At 43.3% G+C, this 21,276-nt stretch overlaps 1 protein-coding gene across 3 annotated transcripts in view; it reads right to left on the reverse strand.

Annotated features, from left to right (window-relative positions):
- Positions 1 to 421: 421 nt before the first annotated feature.
- LOC116942595 (myb-related protein A-like) overlaps positions 422 to 21,276 on the reverse strand; it is a 35,059-nt gene continuing 14,204 nt past the window's right edge. For 2 of the 3 annotated variants that reach the window (XM_032954689.2, XM_032954691.2), the window contains exons 6-16: positions 20,166 to 20,386; positions 18,403 to 18,568; positions 17,377 to 17,427; positions 13,818 to 14,075; positions 11,106 to 11,624; positions 7,830 to 7,966; positions 7,035 to 7,149; positions 5,713 to 5,838; positions 4,709 to 4,837; positions 3,728 to 3,898; positions 422 to 3,020 (exon numbers count right to left, since the gene is read on the reverse strand). In XM_032954689.2, coding sequence (XP_032810580.2) covers positions 2,907 to 3,020; positions 3,728 to 3,898; positions 4,709 to 4,837; positions 5,713 to 5,838; positions 7,035 to 7,149; positions 7,830 to 7,966; positions 11,106 to 11,624; positions 13,818 to 14,075; positions 17,377 to 17,427; positions 18,403 to 18,568; positions 20,166 to 20,386 — 2,007 coding nt within the window. In that variant the 3' untranslated portion in view covers positions 422 to 2,906. The remainder of the gene's footprint in view (positions 3,021 to 3,727; positions 3,899 to 4,708; positions 4,838 to 5,712; positions 5,839 to 7,034; positions 7,150 to 7,829; positions 7,967 to 11,105; positions 11,625 to 13,817; positions 14,076 to 17,376; positions 17,428 to 18,402; positions 18,569 to 20,165; positions 20,387 to 21,276) is intronic. The other variant, XM_032954690.2, reaches the window with a different exon arrangement.

Raw genomic sequence — 21,276 nt, forward strand, 5'->3', positions numbered from 1 at the left:
TAGGGCACTTTTTTAAATCTATTTCTTTGTATTTCTCCCTTGCGATGGGACTTTGTAGGATGAACGTTGAGTTTTATATAGGCACGGGGTAACCAATAAGCGTCTGAATTGGTCTGTAATAAGATCGGCGCTGATAAGGGTATGCAGTGCATACGACTGCGTTTCTGAACAGCGCCTTGATATGCATGCGGTTGCATTTTAATGTTATACACATCCAAATCAAATTGTATTTTATCACACCACACTTTCGAACATAAGTCTGTATATCAATACATAACGCACAAAATTGTTTTGGTCTTGTACATTATACAGCACATTTCAAATACTGTACACGCAAACACCACTTTATTGTGTAGATGTATTACGATTTGTATTTATATAACATTTAAATGCCACCACACACCAAGGCGCTGCACATAAACGCCGTCATACGTATTTTATATATTCATCAATCGATACAATAAAAAACAATATTACTACTTTTTATATACCATAAAATGTCTCATTTTGAACGCTGTACTTTGTACGCATCACTTCCCACGATTTCGCCTTTGGTTCAAACGTTGCATGCAATCGCTCATTGTCCTGTTTAGTTTCATCATTTTATATATACATCACTTGCTTAATTTCAGTATTCAGCAATTCCGCTGGCTAAATTGGTTGTCAGAACAATGCAACAGGTCAGGTTCGAATGAGGCCAGCTCCGTCCACACGCGCTCATTAAGATAAAGCTGTTAAAATGCTGATCAACTGTTGCCCGTCGCGTTTTGCCACAGGAGCAATGGCCAAGATCTGCAATTCATTTAAATCGCATTTGCTTTCTACACTTTATGGACGGCAAGGGAACGTTGACACTCCATTGTCAGGAGGACGGGCACAATATTCTTTTGGAAGCCTTCGTGTCAGAAGCAGCCCAAGTATAGGTCCAAAAACAATAATTGAGATACTGCGTAAGCATTTAATGCACAAATAACACAAAAAAACTCCACATTCATAATTCATTAACTACACGGCCCTAGAAAGAGGCAGAAAAATATATAATAGGTGGACATTTTGGGCAATGGCACTTCATCAGAGGGTCATTGGCCAAAACATCACCCATCGTCTCTTCAGAGCAGTGCTAATAAGGAACGCGTTCCAATTTAAGTCCCAATTCGAACGTTGCAAGCGAGCGCTTGCGAGCTAGAAAAGTTAAGTGCACGATAACTGTGAAAAATATTTTCATGCACGGAATCAATGGTAGCACGTTAAGATATTAATGCGATATTAAAATATACATATTATACCAAAATCGCATATTACGTATCAATGCATGCACTGCTGCTAACGTGATTTCTTTGTTATCTTGGCAAAGGCTGGAGTGTGATATGCTTACAGAAAAAGTGAGCATATATTTTGTATGCGAGGTTGTCAGTCACAGGTGAAAGGACATTCTTGAGCCTAAATTGAAGATGGGTATGTAGTCAAAAGCACGGACGACTGACAGGAGTTCCACTTAAACATTTCGGTAGATGTCTTTTGTATCTTTGCAGCCTCTGCATCTACCCAAATCCCAGCAGATTTTCAATGCACCCTAACATTTCACAACCAAGTAAAACACCCACGCACATTCATTTTTTTAAAATAAGTTAATCTCTTTATTTTCCTTTAATAATATTACAAATTGCTATGCTATTGTAGTGTTGCAAACATTTGACTGGAATATGAAAACGTTAATATTTCTTGCATTAAAATTGCTACAATAAATTGCAACGTTCGGTTCATATACAGCAAAGTTTATGTGTAAGCTACAGCACCATAATTATATATTACGATTGGGAAACAAACACTTGCAAAGGCTATATACAGACAGTATAATATTTTAGTGCATTATTAGCAAACATCCACACAATAAACATGTGTAAAACCTAAGACGGGATAAGGAATTGCAGCCAATTCAAGCAAAAAAACTGTTCATATGCGGAGCACTGAACTTCACTGAATATTTTGATACATTTAACGGAATAGAAGGCAAATACTTTGGGTCTTTCAGTAAAGTCACGTAGATGGTTCAAAGAAACTAACAAAAAACTACGACGTTTCGATCACAACACAAGCGATCATCATCAGGAGGAAAGAGCTCTTTTTTTGGCCATCGCTTGTGTTGTGATCGAAACGTCGTAGATTTTTGTTATTTTCTTTGAACCATCTACGAGACTTTGCCGAAAGACCAAAATAATATGAATTCCTGCAGTCACGAAAGCTTTAAGTCAAGAAGGCAAATCTTTGTAACATAGAAACTTTTCAATGTGTGACTTAGGATACGTAAACCCAGGTAATTTTACGTTGAGTTTTATTAAGTCACTAACTTTACTATGTAAAATTCAAACTTTATAGTTGATACTTAAGCAACTGTAATTTTATGTAAAAGGTAAAGTTCTGCAATTTCGTGCTCAAATCACTGCTGACAGAAGGGCCCCCACTAAGGGAGCTCTAGAGCCCCTCCAGGGAGCCTTTGGAGAGCATCGATAGGAGTATTTTGTCCTACTCTTCTACACTGGCTGGGTGTCTTCGAAGAGGTGGGAGGACCGACACCCTACCTCACCATGCACAACCTGCCATTCGACTAACTGGCGTACCTATTATGCTGCTGGATGAAAAGTGGAGAGGGGGTGGATTTAATAATTTTGCTCAATGTTTCAACTGCCAAGCATGGTGAATGAATCGGCGACCTCTGAATTTACGACCCCGTGCTCCAGTTGGAAAGCCCTAGGGTGTGGGGGTAAGGAAGGGTCTTGACTTCATCATCATCATCACCACTCCGCATGGGAGGAGACATTCAGAGAGGACATCGTCTACCTGACCATAGCATCCCAAGCAACTATAAACTATAACATTGTACCCGTGCATAGTTCCCCGACAAGTAGCTATAATATTAGCGTCCTGGCGGCTAGCAGCTTCATGTATTTTCTGGCTTGCTCAGTCAGTAAAAGTTGATCTTCCGTTCTGCCAAATGCCACCACCTCCCAGTCGCTGTTCATCTGGAGGCAGCGAAAAACACAGGAAACACATTTTAGCGTTAACACCAGTAGCAGCAGGCAGCGCTATGTCATCAAATGAGAAAGTGAGCTGCTTATTTCAGTTCCTGAAGAAATTCCCAGCATGTAGACTGGAACTTCAGACATGTCAGTCAACACGCAGTAACAACCCAAAAACACATCAGAGAATGCCTTCCATTCTCATGTTTCTACTTGTTGATCCTCAAGTAAGAGGCATATCTGTAACAGGCCACTCCTTGCAGGTGAGGCAGTTAAATTGAAATTAGCCCAAAGTTGATATATTGAAACAAAAGCTAGCAAAATACTCCACAATACACTTTGTATTTATATAGCGTCAATCTGTATGGGCAGCGGAGAAGAACACACATTTTATTTACGGAGCGAAAGTTCACTTGGGTAATAAGACAGAAAGCTTTAGTTTCTGGCTTTCAGCCCGTAGCTGAGATATTATTTACTTTTGAGCTTTGCTTTAAACTACTTATTACCAATAATAATGACAATGAGTAAACTTTGCATTTTGACTTTTTGTATCGAAGAAAGCTTTCATGATAACCCTGTGTTTTCAAAGATGGATGTCGTCTGGGATTAGGGGAAAATGCAATGACATAGCAAAGTGACTTTACGCATACATACATGGCAAGTTTAAATGCATGGACAGGGAGGATTATACAAAACAAGCCGGCACTCACTTGACCCCTGCCCTCTCTTGGCGTACGGCCCTCGTAGGCGCTGGAGGAGGGCAGCCCGAGTGGCCGGGCTACACAGGGGGTCCGCTCGTGACCCTGCAGCGAGTCCCCCGCACGGCCGGTGACGGGACGCATGAGCAGAGAGCTCGTCAGCAGCTCCCGTGCCTGGCGTAGCTTCCGTAAGCAAACACACACACACGAAGGCAAATATAAAGATCTCCCCATGTAGTCTTTTTACGAGCTGTTGGGCCCAAGTGTTGTAAGCGAGCACACCTATTCAAGGTATGGTGTTGTAGCACGTGAAGCTGCTTTTGTCTCTTGATTACTAATATTTACAAACTGCATTAGGTACTCAAATTATTTGAGGCTGAGGCAACCTACAGGAGAGAGCCCAGACCAGTTCGGATAATGGCCACCTATGTTGGTTGTGGCCGAGGATCAAACTCAGGTCGGTAGGTTCAAAGTGTAGCATGCTAACAGCTACGCCGCCACTCCCTACATACGTGCACACATCCGCACGCCAAATCCATTATTTCAGTTTGTCCTTGCAAAGCCTTTTGGACACGAATGCTAATAACCTCACGGTACATGCATCAAATCGCACGTGTAAGAATGGATGTTTTGTTCATATCTATTGAATGAAATGGGTTCGCGTGACCCCTACAGCCAAGAGAAGCTGCTACATTTACTGCAATGTTTAAAAAACACCAGATTCTTGGATTGAATCCCAACCCTGAATCGTGACATTTCATTGGATTGTCACGGGCAAATCAATACACCGCTATTCTCAGGCATAACCTAAGCACAAATGAATTATAGCCTTGCTAAATAAAGATGTTGTTGCTGACCAATTTAATCACAGCGAATAGCACGGTCAAAAACAGCTGACCTCTTGATCAGGACACACCACACGGCAATTGTGCCGTTGCCCGTGCGTTGGCATGAAATTTTAATCACTAGCGTTCTTTGGATAATTTCACTCACGGGGCTTCCACCAGGTGAAACCGATGGCTCGCAAGGGAAGAGCTTGGTGTTCAGATTGTCGCTGCTCCAAACGTCTAGCACAAGTGACTTGCGAGCCTTCTTGGCTGGAGAGCCCATCATCATCCTTGCCTGCAAGGAGGGAAATAAGAGTACAATAAAACATGTACACACACCCGTTTTAATTAATAAGTGCACTCCACGAAGGATAACAGATGGCATTTGAAAAAAAATCCCATGTTGCTCATTTTAAAAAAGCTCTTCTTACTCCTAAAATCCCTAAACTGACGAAGCAAATCCCTGAGCTTTGAAGCCTTGCCAATGACCCAGATCATGGCAACTTGCATACATTAGTGCAATGCACAAAATCACAACTGTGTTTTTTCCAACATTTTTTTATCATATGAACATATTGAGAAGGTATCTTATTAAATATATTTAATACACGCATGCACTTCTTTCCTATAATGAGAAAATACCTATCCGTATAAGGGAATGTTAGATTTTAATAAAATCTCCCAAATAAGGCAAACACTGAATTACAAATGATGCACCCCCTGCGATGGTAAATGCTGTATGCAATAAGGGACGAATTTAAGTCCATTTTGATTAGTATATCCAGCCAGCCATGATTTTACCAGTGCATGCGTGTGTAAACACTCATCGGATGTGGGCAATACGTTTAATGTGACTTGCGAGGAAGAGCTATCAATCATTCAATTAGCTGGATTGGCCACACCTGATGCTGCAAGCGTTAAAATGGGCAGACAAGCACTGGCTCATGTATATTGAGGGTGCAAATGTAGGTTTTCATTTAGCCCGGAGCGACACGTGAAGGCAACAGGAGGGGGGACATGACAAGGTGCAGCACAGTCGCAAATCTCATTTAAACAATTACGAAAGCACGTGTCAACGCGACAATACCAGGTGTGAGCTGGCACACACATGACTTCATTTCACAGGGGAGGGGGGATGGTGCTTGCAAAGACGGGCGAGTGAGTGCCAACCTCGGGCCTGGGTCTGTTGGCGGGGGACGGCGAGTGCTCCGAGTCGCCTGTGAAGCCATCGTGGGATGCCGACACGGTCTGGAGCACGTCCCTGAGGTCCTCCTCTAGATGGGAGGGGGTCCGCGGCTGGGGGCACACAACGGCATTCGCGCCAATTATCACCACTCAAATTCGTTGAGAGCGTGTGGTTTTTGGCTGAAGCATTGAAAAAAATATTATGCAATGCCAAGAACAAAATGCCACTCCAAACTGAAGTGGTTTTGGCCTGTCTACTCACAGCGCTTCTCAAACTATCAGTCTCAATTCTGCTGGGGAGTGGCCTGTTGTAATTAAAGGGTGGCGGTACCTTGGGGTAAAACAATTAGGTGGAGCACAATACTCACCCACCACTCCCCATCTGTCGATCTAGCCATAATTACATCTTTAATTAATTTACAGCTCGTTTTCAATCTCCTGCTGGATGAAGGCCTTCCCGCAAGCGGTGTTGGTCATGAGATGAATGGGTGGCCAAGACAGATTTTAATATCACTCGCCACCTATGTAGCCATGTCCAGCAATCACTCAGGGTTGACAGGTTACGTGCAAGACAGCCTTAATACAGTACATGTATGCATCCTTGCCTGCTCCGTTCACAAACTTGAACTGATCACCATGGAAGTATGGTCAAACAACCCCCATGACCGACACAAAACAGAGGCATTCATCCAGCAGTGAATTAACAAAGGGAATGCAAATTACTATTTTAGATTATTCATCCATTGCTTCAACCACCGCACCCATCCAACTGTGATTTATATTTATACCTGGTTCCTGATTGTGGTTAAATCTATGCTAAAATGTTCAAAGGTCAGTTAATTTAGGACCTTATGACACTTCAATATGAAAATGTGGCCGGCATTACAGCCTTGCAATCAGATATATAATTCATGCCACCAGGAGTTTGTTATTCCAAGGCAAGCTGTAGCTTCGGATAATCTCCAGCATGAAACAAAAAGCTCACAAAACACTATTGGCATTGCCATGTTTATATTCACAGCCATAAGATCTCAAAACCTATTTAACACTTTGTAATATTCTGCAAGATTACATATTAGTTACACAAGGATCAAAAGACACCTGCTGTTTGTCAGTATCTAAGCTGTTTTACAGATAAACAGGGTTATGTAACTCACAAGGGAATGGCAGATTTCCAAAAACAAATATTTCATCAACATTTTGATGTAAAACTACATGATGTATTCACAACAGCATGATCATGTCATGGTAAAAAGCAACTTCTGGATCACGAGGTACATTAAGTACAGGGTTTTGTTATCGCTCACCAGTCCCTTGAGAGGTCCGTATTTCACCTCTTGTGCCGCCAGAGCGTTTTTGAATGGCGTGGGTGTCCTTGGGGTAGTCTCCATTAGTGAGCATCGGATGTTGGGTGTCCTGAACCTGTGCACCCCATTGAGCGACGCGGCAGAGAAAGTGGTGAGCGCAGGGGCCGACGGGGCAGGCAAAGGCTCGCAACAAACTGTATTACTCATAATACAGGTTTTTTGGGTTAGATCGCGTAAACATGTGTTGTTAAACCCGCCGCCACCACCCGACACAGCCAATTAGTAAGGTTTGTCATATAAACAGAACATGCTAATTCGTTACTAGTACAGCACATCGGTGTGTTGGGTAGCAAAGCCACAACATTTACAATCTGAAGTACGACATTTCGCCAGTAATTACACCTAGCTTCATCAGGCAACAGCCAGATTTTGTGGAGAAATCCTCCTGTTTTGTTCCTTAAATAGAGGAACAAACTATATTACTGCCACTAAACTTGTAAGTTCAAGTGAATATTTTAAGTGGTAGACAGCCCTGAAGCTTGCTCAGACCATTGCTGGCGGACAAAGGGCCTCCACTGAGGGAACTTAAGAAAGCGTCTCGAGAAGGTATTTTTGGCCGACTCTTCCACGATGGCCAGATGTTTTATAAGAGGTGCGAGTACCCACACGTTACCCTACCACACACAACTCTGTCCCAATCAACAAACTGTGGTGTCCCCCCCCATTTTTACTCTCCAAATTGCCTGTCTCGTTAGTACAGGGTGAAAGGTGAATTCAGGTGGTGATCGTGCGCACCCGTTTTGCTTGGTCTGGCCAGGCGTGCGCTCTCTCTGCAGCGGCGTCCCGACTGCGAGCTTCTGGCGACAGACGGGCGTCGACGTAAGGGACGGCGTTTCCATCTGTAGCTTCTCCCGCTCCGTCGTGTTCAAGAACTGCACGGAAAAATCCACAACGCCATAACATCAGTAGCATTCCGCAAGGCAAAGGGCACACCAGAAATGAAATGTAAACAACATTAGCCAACCAAGCACTGGCGGTAGCCACTCCGAGCAAACCAGCTAAAAGTATAAGCATGCCGACCAACCCTAAACCTACTCCCCAACACCACTTGGCTGCTTCGGCTAGGCCCTTCTTAACTTTTTGGTGGATGTTTGAATTAGTTTTTTTTACATTACCCAAACACAACCTGGCCACCTGGAATTAAATTGACTCTGATTAGCAGCCACAGTCAATACATTGATTGGATAATGAATATATCCGTAATCAAAAATCATAGCAATGCATACTTGGCAATGCATTTATTTGTTTTCCTGGAAAAGGTTCACCAATCAAAACATTTAAAGAGAATCTCACTTTAGGATGTCAGCGCAATTCTTTTTCAGAACCGTATTGTTATTTTCAGGATACCTAACTCCTAATCTGCAGACCTACAGTGAGGGAAAAAAGTATTTGATCCCCTGCTGATTTTGTACGTTTGCCCACTGACAAAGAAATGATAAGTCTATAATTTTAATGGTAGGTTTATTTGAACAGTGAGAGACAGAATAACAACAACAAAATCCAGAAAAACGCATGTCAAAAATGTTATAAATTGATTTGCATTTTAATGAGGGAAATAAGTATTTGACCCTCTCTCAAATCAGAAACATTTCTGGCTCCCAGGTGTCTTTTATACAGGTAACGAGCTGAGATTAGGAGCACTCTCTTAAAGGGAGTGCTCCTAATCTCAGCTTGTTACCTGGGTAAAAGACACCTGTCCACAGAAGCAATCAATCAATCAGATTCCAAACTCCACCATGGCCAAGACCAAAGAGCTCTCCAAGGATGTCAGGGACAAGATTGTAGACCTACACAAGGCTGGAATGGGCTACAAGACCATTGCCAAGCAGCTTGGTGAGAAGGTGACAACAGTTGGTGCGATTATTCGCAAATGAAAGAAACACAAAAGAACTGTCCATCTTCTTCGTTGGTTCTTTCGGTAAAGTCACGTAGAATGAGAATAAAATAATAAAATAAAACAATACAATTCTCTCGACGTTTCGGCCACAACACAAGTGGCCTTCTTTAGGTGAAAGGAACAACCTGTCGGGATGACAGAGCTACAGTGAACGCTGCTAAGATTCGCAGCGTCTTTTAAGCTGGTTGAGAGAAGTGAGGCACCTTGACAAAGGGGTTTTACATATCAAACAGGAGAATTTAGCATTGAAACAGTTGAGGAATTTAGCTTGTGACTGGTCACAGAAATAGCTATGTTAAAGTCAAAGCCTACACATCCACAGAGGCACCTAGTGCATGGACGCTAAAGGGGCTGCAACAGCTCAACTATCATACAGTGAACTGATGTGAAAAAAAACCTAAGTCTAAATTACATCAATATAATAAATGTACTCAATATATTCTTTATTATATTGATGTAATTTAGACTTAGGTTTTTTTTCACATCGGTTCACTGTATGATAGTTGAGCTGTTGCAGCCCCTTTGGCGTCCATGCACTAGGTGCCTCTGTGGATGTGTAGGCTTTGACTTTAACATAGCTATTTCTGTGACCAGTCACAAGCTAATTCCTCAACTGTTTCAATGCTAAATTCTCCTGTTTGATATGTAAAACCCCTTTGTCAAGGTGCCTCACTTCTCTCAACCAGCTTAAAAGACGCTGCGAATCTTAGCAGCGTTCACTGTAGCTCTGTCATCCCGACAGGTTGTTCCTTTCACCTGAAGAAGGCCACTTGTGTTGTGGCCGAAACGTCGAGAGAATTGTATTGTTTTATTTTATTATTTTATTCTCATTCTACGTGACTTTACCGAAAGAGCCAATGAAGATAAATCCTTGCAGTCACGAAAGCTTTACATTGAAATTTAACTGTCAATCTCCCTCGGCCTGGGGCTCCATGCAAGATCTCACCTCGTGGAGTTGCAATGATCATAAGAACGGTGAGGAATCAGCCCAGAACTACACGGGAGGATCTTGTCAATGATCTCAAGGCAGCTGGGACCATAGTCACCAAGAAAACAATTGGTAACACACTACGCCGTGAAGGACTGAAATCCTGCAGCGCCCGCAAGGTCCCCCTGCTCAAGAAAGCACATATACATGCCCGTCTGAAGTTTGCCAATGAACATCTGAATGATTCAGAGGACAACTGGGTGAAAGTGTTGTGGCCAGATGAGACCAAAATGGAGCTCTTTGTATTCAACTCAACTCGCCGTGTTTGGAGGAGGAATGCTGCCTATGACCCCAAGAACACCATCCCCACCGTCAAACATAAAGGTGGAAACATTATGCTTTGGGGGTGTTTTTCTAAGGGGACAGGACAAATTCACCACATAAAAGGGACGATGGACGGGGCCACGTACCGTCAAATCTTGGGTGAGAATCTCCTTCCCTCAGCCAGGGCATTGAAAATGAGTCGTGGATGGGTATTCCAGCATGACAATGACCCAAAACACAAGGCCAAGACAACAAAGGAGTGGCTCAAGAAGAAGCACATTAAGGTCCTGGAGTGGCCTAGCCAGTCTCCAGACCTTAATCCCATAGAAAATCTGTGGAGGGAGCTGAAGGTTCGAGTTGCCAAACGTCAGCCTCGAAACCTTAATGACTTGAAGATCTGCAAAGAGTGGGACAAAATCCCTCCTGAGATGTGTGCAAACCTGGTGGCCAACTACAAGAAACGTCTGACCTCTGTGATCGCATACAAGGGTTTTGCCATCAACTACTAAGTCATGTTTTGCAGAGGGGTCAAATACTTATTTCCCTCATTAAAATGCAAATCAATTCATAACATTTTTGACATGCGTTTTTCTGGATTTTTTTGTTGTTATTCTGTCTCACTCTTCAAATAAACCTACCATTAAAATTATAGACTGATGATTTCTTTGTCAGTGGACAAACCTACAAAATCAGCAGAGAATCAAATACTTTTTTCTCCTCACTGTAGGTCAAATAGACCCCGTAAGGAAGCACGACTGCTTCCTGCAGGGTCCTTATTGCCACGAAGGTGGGTGTGTCTCACAGAATTCATGTCCACACGATGTAAATCTTAACTTGAGCCAAAGCGAGCATTGTACATCACCTGTGATGGAGAGAAGGGCAGGGTGTGCAGGCGGTTCGATTTCGGCGGTGTCCTGCTCAGATCCAGGCTGCCAAAGCTGAGCGAGCTCGCGCCCTCCGTCGCTTCGCCACGCAGCGTCGTGTCCCGCCCCCTGCGCAGGATGGCGGGCTGGCTGGCCAAGCGGGCGGTCGCAGCCGACGACGCGATCGGGTCGGCTTTGCCCTGACCGCAGCCGATGGCGACGGCTAGGCCGCCCGTGCCGAGAGAACTACGTTGGCCGCCGTCGCCGAGGGACGTGCGCTCCGCCGCTTCGCTGGTGTCCGTGCTGCTGATGCCGCTCGTGCTGCCGATGCCGCTCGTGCTGCCGCTGCTAATGCTGCTGCTCGGGCAGTGCAGGGAGAAGACTTTGGACGAGCTGGGCCCGTCACGGTGGGGGGCGACGCAAGACGTCAGGGCGGAGCATTCCCGCGCCACCCCAGAATCACCCAGGATCTCCAGCATGAGGCTATCGCTCCACGAGCTGTTATCGTGCAGCATGGTCTGAGGTCGCGCGGGAAGGGGACGAGAAGCACACGTGAGTTCCTGCCGATTCGTGAAACGGGCATCTCGATTTGCGCGACGCCGTGACAGTGAGCGTTGCAAGTCAATAGGGGACTCTGTGCTCTAACGAGCATTGGGTGATGATCATTACGAAGTTCACATGTCTAAGTGGCAAGACGAACCGTCATGATTTCAGGTCACGATAGGACTTAATGTATTCTGTTCATTTTTCTTTTGCCTCGTTTATATACTTTCACGTTTTTCTGTCATCCTGTCTGTGCAGTTTTCTTCACCCTGTTTGCCTAAACTTTCTACGAGTATATTATTTGCTTTTTGTAAAAAATAAAATGGAAAATCAATGTTATATGACAGGGACCAGCTTATCCATATAACTATCAATGTTGACTACAACAGAGTGAATCTAGCTCAGGGCATGGGTTTATAACTTTGCCAATGCTCCGATACAAAAAGGCATAATGGAACATTACAAAGATAATTACTTTTGTTTTACAATCACACGGTACATTAACAAGAATATTACTTTTGGTTGCCAAATCACATGAGGAACATGGTTGTAGTTAAATAGTTAAAATAAAGCTGGATATAATTACATCCAAAAGGCAAAATAATATTTTTATTATTTCGAATATGTCCTTTGAAATCACTGAGATGTAAGCTAAGTGAATTACCATGAATTAAACATGACTAGAAATGCAAATAACAAACCATACAATCCTGCACTTTATTATAATAATAGCTTTTTTAATACGAATTTTAATATTGATAATACAATTCCAGGCAAGGAATTGTGCAAAACCATATGCCAAATAACAAGATTGACATAATGCAGCTCTCATTGAAAAAAGCGTAGCAGCATACATATGACAAAACCTTATTCTTAAACAGGCAACGATACATATTCTTTGGTTCTTTCGGTAGTCACGTAGCTAGAAAAATAGTAAAAATAAAGTGAAATAAAGATTCGTTCATGAAACCATCCATATATACAGACACAATTTCAACCAAGAGGATGGTTATAACCTCTGCAATCATTGGAAAGATGTCATCAACCACTTTGGGTCATGACTTGATTTGGTGTCGTTTTCTTGTTATCTTACCCCAGGGCACATATGACCAGCCCACTTCGTTTCGCTGCAGGAGTTCTTGCTCTTGTGCCACGCCCATTTTTGAAACCTTTATAAACGGTTGCCTTAGGTGACCATCTCCCTCTTTCCTCCTGAAGACGATCAATTGTGTTGTGATCGAAACGTCGTGGTTTTTGTTTTTTGTTATCTTTATTTTATTATTATTTTTTATTACCGAAAGAACCAAGAATAAGTCTACATTATAGACTGCCAGTACGCTCACTCGGTTTAATAACCATTGTTAGTCTACATTATAGAATGTCAATACGCTCACCAAGCTTAAAAACCAGGCTACAGTCTACATTATAGACTGCAAGTACACTCACTGAGGTTAAGAACCAGGGTTACTACATTGCCTCCTACTGTAAAACTGCTGCAAACAATGCTGCGTTATGATATAATAGCACAAACATGAAAAGTACACAATTATTTCATTTGAAGATTTGATAGAATGACCGAGTTTTGTTTCGCCAAAACAATGTTTGTTGAAAAGTGTTCTCAATGAAGATTGATTGGTCTACAGCGCACAACCTTGGGTAGTCGTGTGACCACTGTTTTGTGGTCCGATCACTCACGGGAGGAGCGTTCAAATATGGCCAGATCGGCGAAATTTCCCCCGCCCCCCAAGCCCCAGAGAAAATGGTGCAGTAGCTTTAGCCAGTGACAAGTGCTATAAAATTTCCCCAAGTTGAATCTTGGCTTTAAGGCATTATAAATTAAAAAGGTCTACACTTCATCGTAAATGTATGATATTTAGGTTGAGGAATGCAGAAACAATAAAAAGAGCTGCAGTCAGTGCAGGGCACATCGTGAGAATGACTCAAGAGAGATGAGCGACAAAACTACGGAGTGGAAACCAAGACAAAAGAAGTAGATGAAAACAGTGGAGGAGATGGCCATATGAATGCGTTTTGAAATTGTAATTGAACAGTAGTAAGCAACTGGGGAAAGGAATGGAAGAAAATGTGGAAAAGCCTTTACCCAGCAGAGGGGTGTTTTCGGCCGCCAACGACAAGAACATGTTGCCGCATAGCTGCACAATATTTACCGAATCGATCATTTGCAGCGTCTCGGCAAACTCCGGCACATTCTTGAGCGGCGAGAGCTGGGCCACGGCCAGGTACTTGATCGGAGTGGTGGCCTCGGCGCTAGCTCCCCCGGCCTGGTGGACAGGCCAATTCTGAGTGTGATCACACCGGGGGCTGCCCACACCGAGCGGCCTCACGGCGTCTTTGAAGTTGGCGATGGCGGCACCGCCACTCCAGTCGATGAGGTCGACCACCTCCACAACACCCGTGTTCTCAGTCTACAAAAAAGATGAAGATCCAACCAAGTCAGCCTATCCAGCCCGGTGGGGAAAGTGCTGTTCGTGTGCACCTATAAAGGCCAGCGCGTGACGCGCGATGTGATGGTGTGGCACCACTGTGTCCATCTATGTACAAACATGTGGGCACGCAATGCATTGGACAATACGTCCTTCAATTAATTAGCGTAAAGCATCTCTGAAGCCGAGTGGAAATTTTATGGGGATGAGCTGCTTTAATTAAGGAGCATTCAAAAATGTTTGCTAAAACAAGCAAGTATGAACACCAGTTAGGGCAAATTTGACAATTTGGGAAAATTAGTTATATACACAACCTGGAGCAGTGGTGCAGCAGTTGGTACCCTGCAATATGGACTTGGCAACTGGCGTTGATTTTCTGGCCATGGCTAACATGAGTGACGAGTGATATACGAACCAGCTCAGGGCACTCCCTTCACTAACGACCAGCTTGCTGTAGTAGGGTCAAACAAACCAACAGTGTGAAGAGGCTCATTGTCTGGAGGTGGATTGGCAAAGGGCTGTTGTATATATTGTATATAACAATGACATGCAGCATGAAGCACACTTCCCCAACAATACAAGCAATCCAGCAGATGGCAGAGCACATGGCAAGCTATTCGCTGATTTTAAATTTTACCAAATTATGCCACAGATGTTCCGATCCGCATGTCTTAATTTTAATAGCCCATCTGATGTGATTTTAATTAACGTTTTATGAGACTTCAATTCACCTTTTAATACTTTATTTTCCAAAACTATAAATGTATAGGAAATCAGATGGCTCCATTTCTCCCATGTTGCACAATTTGCCAAGCGTTTTGCAGTCTTAAGATGTGCTTGTATTAAGAAGCTCTTTAAATCCATGTTTTTCAGTATTTTGCTTTCATTCTGTAGTATAAGATGTCATACACCCTGAAGAGGCCAGCCAATTGAAAGAAGAATAAAACAACGCGTCTTTCAAGGGGCGTAACAATTCCCGCAATGTTTCAATTCACATCGTTGCTGAAGCTAAACAACACGTGCATCGTGTTGCGCATGTAAGAACCGAATTTACATTTTTTTATACACGACTTATGTAAAGCGTTCGCACGACCTTTGCAGCCCTTAGAGGCCACTATATTGACGACACTGTAAAAAAAGTTATAAATTCTTGAATGGACTTGTTTCGGGAAAGTGACAATTAATTGAAGTGTGACGGGCAAGTCGTTACACCCCCTACTCGCAAGTATGAGATACTAAATCTAAATGGATTCTTGTTTAGAGTAATAAACAATTATGTCACGGCTCACCAATTGAATACGCTTATAGAAGCGACTATTTCAATTTTATGTTGTGATAGTTCACTGAATCGCAAGGGGGGGACGGTAGGCAAATCATATTTGTAACATTATCTCAATTACGAAGCCGGCCAAAGAAATGATGCAGATAACACGTTTAAATGCACAGCATAAGCTTTTGAGAATTAACAACGCAGCGATGGAAAAAGCAAGCAGCTTAGCCCAGCCTAGCCCAGGCAAAGCACCAGAAGCACCTTCCTCCGATTCAATGCAATCACGCACGAGGTCAAGTTTTGCAAGAACGCTTATACGGTTTGCGAGTCTGCGACACGTTGCTCGGAGGAAATTATAATTCTTAAGGCCTGTGTTCGCTGTTTCTTGACTGGTGTATCCCGAGTGGCCTGTAGAGACCGCAGGCGGGCGTGCGGTACGTTAGAAATTCACTCTTTGGTTCCTTCGGTAAAGTCACGTAGGTAGAAAATAAAATAAAACAAAAAATAATGGATCACGACGTTTCGATCGCAACACAAGCGGTCCGTCCTCAGGTGTCAGAAATATAATCCAGCAGTGGAACTGCTAAACCACCGAGTGTGGCGATGGGCAAGCGCTTGCCCATCGCTACATAAATAACCTCTTGTTGTAACAGCTCTCTCGCTGGTTCAGCAGTTCCACTGCTGGATTATATTTTTTCCACCTGAGGACGGACCGCTTGTGTTGCGATCGAAACGTGGTGATCCATTATTTTTTGTTTTATTTTATTTTTCTCCCTACGTGACTTTACCGAAGGAACCAAAGAGTATGGATTCCTACAGTCACGAAAGCTTCAAATCAAGTTCGAAATCCAACGAGGAGTTTCGTAAAAAGTCATCCGCGCTCCTGTGTTAGCGTGAAAATCTGCAAGCGGTGGACTACGAGGATTTACGTATGTATGTTGAACTTCTTTTGCACATTTTGATTTAAAGCTTTCGTGACTGCAGTAATTCATATTCTTAGTTTTTTCGGTAAAGTCACGTTGAAGAGAAACAATTTGAAGCCAATCGTGCAAATCGGACTTCATGGTTTGAATCTTTGCCTTTGCAGGGTAATCGTGTGTGGGCTTCATCAAAGGCACACCACCTGTTGTTATTGGACTGTAGCGGCTACGGATGTATGTCGCATCGATTAATATATATTCTTAAGGCTAGCAATACATAGATCGATCCCGATGCTTTCAGTTTCTTTGCTGCATGTAGTTTTTTTTCCGGATGGACGATAGCAAGATGGACAACAATAGGATGGACAACAATAAAATTAAAAGCGTGTTGTTCTGAAAAATGGAAGGAACCGGAAAGGAAGACCTAACAGAGAATGACTTGACGACGACGTAAGAGATTGGTGCCAGAAATTTGGCACTACTTGAGCCTACTGGCACAAGACAGAGGAAACAAATGACGAAATGTGCAGTGGACACCTCTGGACTATCTGCCCATGGATCGTGATGATGATCGTTTTTTTCAGTTTCTACAAATGTATGAAGATTATATGCTCATGTTGCATTTCAACTAATGGAGTGAAAATGTACAAACAAGACAAAATAGACAAACGATGTAAATAAATATTTTTTCTTCGAGTAAAAAAGCGATTTTAAATTGCAACAATACATCAAATAGCCCGAGTGTGAATCGATACAACTCCTATTAACGACTCTTGTGATATCGGAATTCATTTAAGCGCTTAAGTCATGCTTATAAATGACCCACAACCACTATATTTAAAAGTGATGGGTCCTTTCTCTAAATTAAATTCTGCCCATGCAAGAGATTCGTCAGAAATTGTGTAATTTTTAAATGCCTGTCCAAACCCTCAAGATCAATCACGTAGATACAAGCATCATATATAAACCACTGCATCGAAATGTTTAGTCACGCTATATAGTGGCTGGCAATGTTTTGGGAGTTAGGTATCCATTTGAACAACAAAATAAGCAATGCACCATTTAAACTTTTTGTTATAAATGTTTGTCTTACCTTAATCGATTTTAACCTAGTGCTCATCTCCGGGTTGATTGCACATCCAGACTACAGAGAAGCAAAACAAAGGGAGAGAGAGGGAGGCCGAGCGAGTGAGCGACAAAAAGTCTCCAAGAGGAATATATCGGGAATTCTTTTAACGCTGCCAATCACGGTTCCAATTTTCATTTAAATTGTTCATGAATGAAAATGTTTAACATTTTTTGCAAAGGTCAGAAAGAACATCATTGACAGCTTGGTCTCAAAGGTGCAAGATAAGCACATGTGAATTACAACCACTGAACTACAATAGCCCTTTTATGAATGCACTTTGGCATCTTATTAGGGGGCCCTGTGAATGCTGCATGGAGGCGTTGTCTTTAAAAGCAGGTAGATTGTTTACACAAAAACCAAGCACACAAACCACAGTTCTTCTTGATTTGATTTTAGCCGGTGTAAATCAGAATCAGTTTTTTTTTTATTTAGACTGGAAGAGGAATCTGATGAGCTATTGCCAGTAGTGGCAGGTCAGCAAGTTACATGCTTCAGTCAAACCCTATTTTCATACATTGCTCCGATTTGCACTGAGCTCCCCAGTGTGTGTTCGCTACTCAAACACTTTATTTTTTTAAATCGGCCTGCCGACCTGTACAAAAAAAGTGACGCCCGCACATGTGTGCGTGTCTATTTGTATACATGTAAGTATAGGGAAGTGGTAGTGTAGCAGTTAGCAAACTGCGTGACCTGAGCTGCATTCCCACTCACAGTAAATGTGTGGCAAAATTTTAGCTGGTCCTGGGGCATCCCGAAGTCGACTCAGCCTTAAATAAGTACACGGTACAATGTCAAAGCATCAGTACCGGTTAGATAGGCAAAACGGGCGTGGTGTTAAGCCACATTACCTATTCGTGCACTATGCCTGTCTTCATTCGGCGCTCGTTAACAGCACTTGCCGCCGAACAGCCTGTGTAGGCTACACAGAAATAGGGCCGGGGGGGGAGTTTGTCTTTGCGTGCGTGTAACCCAACGCAAATGTGTGCGTACATCCTGCTCATCGCGGCTGGGGCTGTCCGGTGCAAGGACCGGGAAGGCGTCGGACTGAAACTTGGTGTCAGGGCACAGAGGCCACGGAGAATCCTGCAGGTAGCCCTCCTGCTCCACTTTGCGCTTCAGTGTGGAGTTCCAGTGATTCTTAATGGCGTTGTCGGTTCTGAGGGTAAGAGTGGGGCACACCCGGCTGAAATCAACCGTTTCTCACACAATGATTAATAGGCAACTATTGGTGCCCGTGATAGCTGCGTCTTAGTAAACAAAGATCAGAGCAGCAGGCAGGAGTTACAGATTGAACTAGGGAAAATGAGTGTTGTATGTTATCACAAGCTGGTAAGCCAGACTAATGCACATACAAAAGGAAGAACGAGTTTAGCATGTGCACGCACACCCACTGGCTCACATTTTAAAGCACACACGTTTAATTCATGATGGTATGCTGAAAAACGATAGTTTTTTTATGATGCATTTCCAAACTCACGAAATTATACAAATCAGGGAAATTATACTCATAAGCAGTGCGGTAAGATTCATCATTACTTTATGGGTTTTCTGAATTGTCAAAATGTGAAACCGTCTCAGACGGAAGTACGAACGAAAGTACGAATGTTTTTCGGTAATGGCAATAACTGCCAATCGGCACCTTAAGTGATTTTATTTTAAACAATTTATGAAAATATCACTTTTAAAAATGTCAAAACTATCCCAAAGCGATAATTTGAAAAATATATTGTGAATGATACTCTTCCAAAGATTAATAAAATGCCACGTTTAGATATATAAAATAGGCTGCATTTCTATAATGCACATTTCAGGTGGCCAACAAATGGGTTGGGAGGAATGGCAATCAGTCACCTAATGGGCTGGACCCCCTTGATGGATGCAGACCCCTTGGGCGCGGTTCGTTTACTTTTCTGGTCGAATTTTAATGTTAATTAATCCCGCGAGGCCACTTGCGAAGCAATGCTACCTCGACGCAATGCAAATGAACATCTCTCTACGATGGGCACTGGATAAAAAAGGCACCCCGACCTCTACCACTGTGCATACTACACTTTGTATGTTATGCGACAAATTCATCTTGAAGCATGTTCGTTTCTCGTCTGATTTATGCTGATATTTACCTCCATTGCCATAATTGAGGAAACATGCAAAGACAATGTGCTTGGGTCATACTTCAAAATGTGAATCTGTCCCTGTGCACAGCTTGTCACCAATTGTTTTATCTGGTAATTTCTCGTATTTTATTGTATGCCATGTAATGGTTCACCACCTTCACGATGCAATGAATTTACACGATTCAGGATCATGATGGAAGTAAAAAAATCAATTATATTTGCATCATTGTTGCAATTTAGGCTCAGCCAGTGGCTGTGGGGTTTAAGGAAACAATCTCCTGTCTACAGCTCTCTCATCTCCATCTCTTTCATCTAACTAATCTGCATTTCTTTACGTCTCATAAAGACATATCCCTTAGCGGGTCACTCCAAGAGCTTTCACACTCTCTCCCCACGGTTAGCCAGTTGAAGAACCTTGTGCTACTGCATAGGTTTTCACCGTTGTGCTGTATAGCTTCTCTGGAGTGTTTTGTTGTTACTCCTCTGTGTTGCCCGCCGTGATGCCCGACATTACGCCACACGTCCCATGGTTCCTAAATAAGCTCATAGCGTGTTGTGCAAAACGTATGACCCGAACACACACCGGAGAGCAAACCCCTGCCCGAGCGTCGTCACGGCCCTCACCCACGTCGCTCTCACCTTCCAGCCAGCAGCTTGGCGATCTCGGCCCAGCGGTTTCCCAGCTGCTTGTGTGCCTCATGGATGATGCGGTCCTCCTCCTCGGTCCACGACGACTTCTTCACCGCAGGATTGAGGTGGTTGTGCCAGCGCTCACGACACTGCTTGCCGATGCGACCCTTGAGCTGCTTGGCGATGAGTGACCAGCGCTTGGGACCGTACTTCATGACAAGCTCGATGACCTGCGTGCGTGCATGCGTGAACACACACACATACAAAGGTCTACCATCTAGCCCACAGGGCTAACACTATAACACGAACACTATTTTTATTTTACCAGGTAAGGCCCACTGAGCTATATAGCTCTTTTTCAGAAGTGACTTGGCCACAAATGATAGCTCAGATAAGTGGCTCATCGTGTGGAAATGTATAGGAGCCAAATAATCTAAACGCATGTTGATTCTAAATGTGGAGGGAAAAACTGGAGGGAAAACTGGAGGAAAAAAACCACACGTCCACGGGGAGAACATGCAAACTGCAAATATACAGACGTCTGGTTCGGGAACGAATCCACGACCTCCTGTCTACTAAGCGTGTTACTCAACATCTCGCCACCGTGGCTGTTGGGGACAAGCGCTGTTAGCGAGCACACTATTAAGGCCAGCATGGCACACAAAGCGGGTGGTGGTGGTTTCGCCAACGCCTCGATCAGAATATCCAGGTTGAGCATTAACTGTGCTCATTCCCACCTTCTAGGCCCATGCTCGTTGCATTATTAGCTGCTCCATACGTGTCGAAGATCAGTTACAGTGCCCACATGACCAAACATGTTTGCAAGTAAACCTCTGACTTTAAGAAACAATAACAAGAGCAATGCATTCTATGTCTTTGGTACTATTATACTTAGGTAAACAAATATATTTTTTATGGCGCAATTTACGTTGTCATTGGCAATTTAATTTTTTTATGGGCTACCCCTACTCCACAACACCATCCCGGCTAATCAAGACGCGACTGCACCGTTAGTGAGCACCTCGTCAGTGCTGCAGTTTACACACTGTATCAAGTACGCATTGGGTGGGGCAAGTGGCACAGGAGTCAGGGTAATGCGCAATGAACCTGGCAACCTTAG

Source organism: Petromyzon marinus, chromosome 15 (assembly GCF_048934315.1).
Source record: "Petromyzon marinus isolate PM22_M1 ecotype Great Lakes invasive population chromosome 15, UKy_Petmar_22M1.pri1.0, whole genome shotgun sequence".
NCBI lineage: Eukaryota > Metazoa > Chordata > Hyperoartia > Petromyzontiformes > Petromyzontidae > Petromyzon > Petromyzon marinus.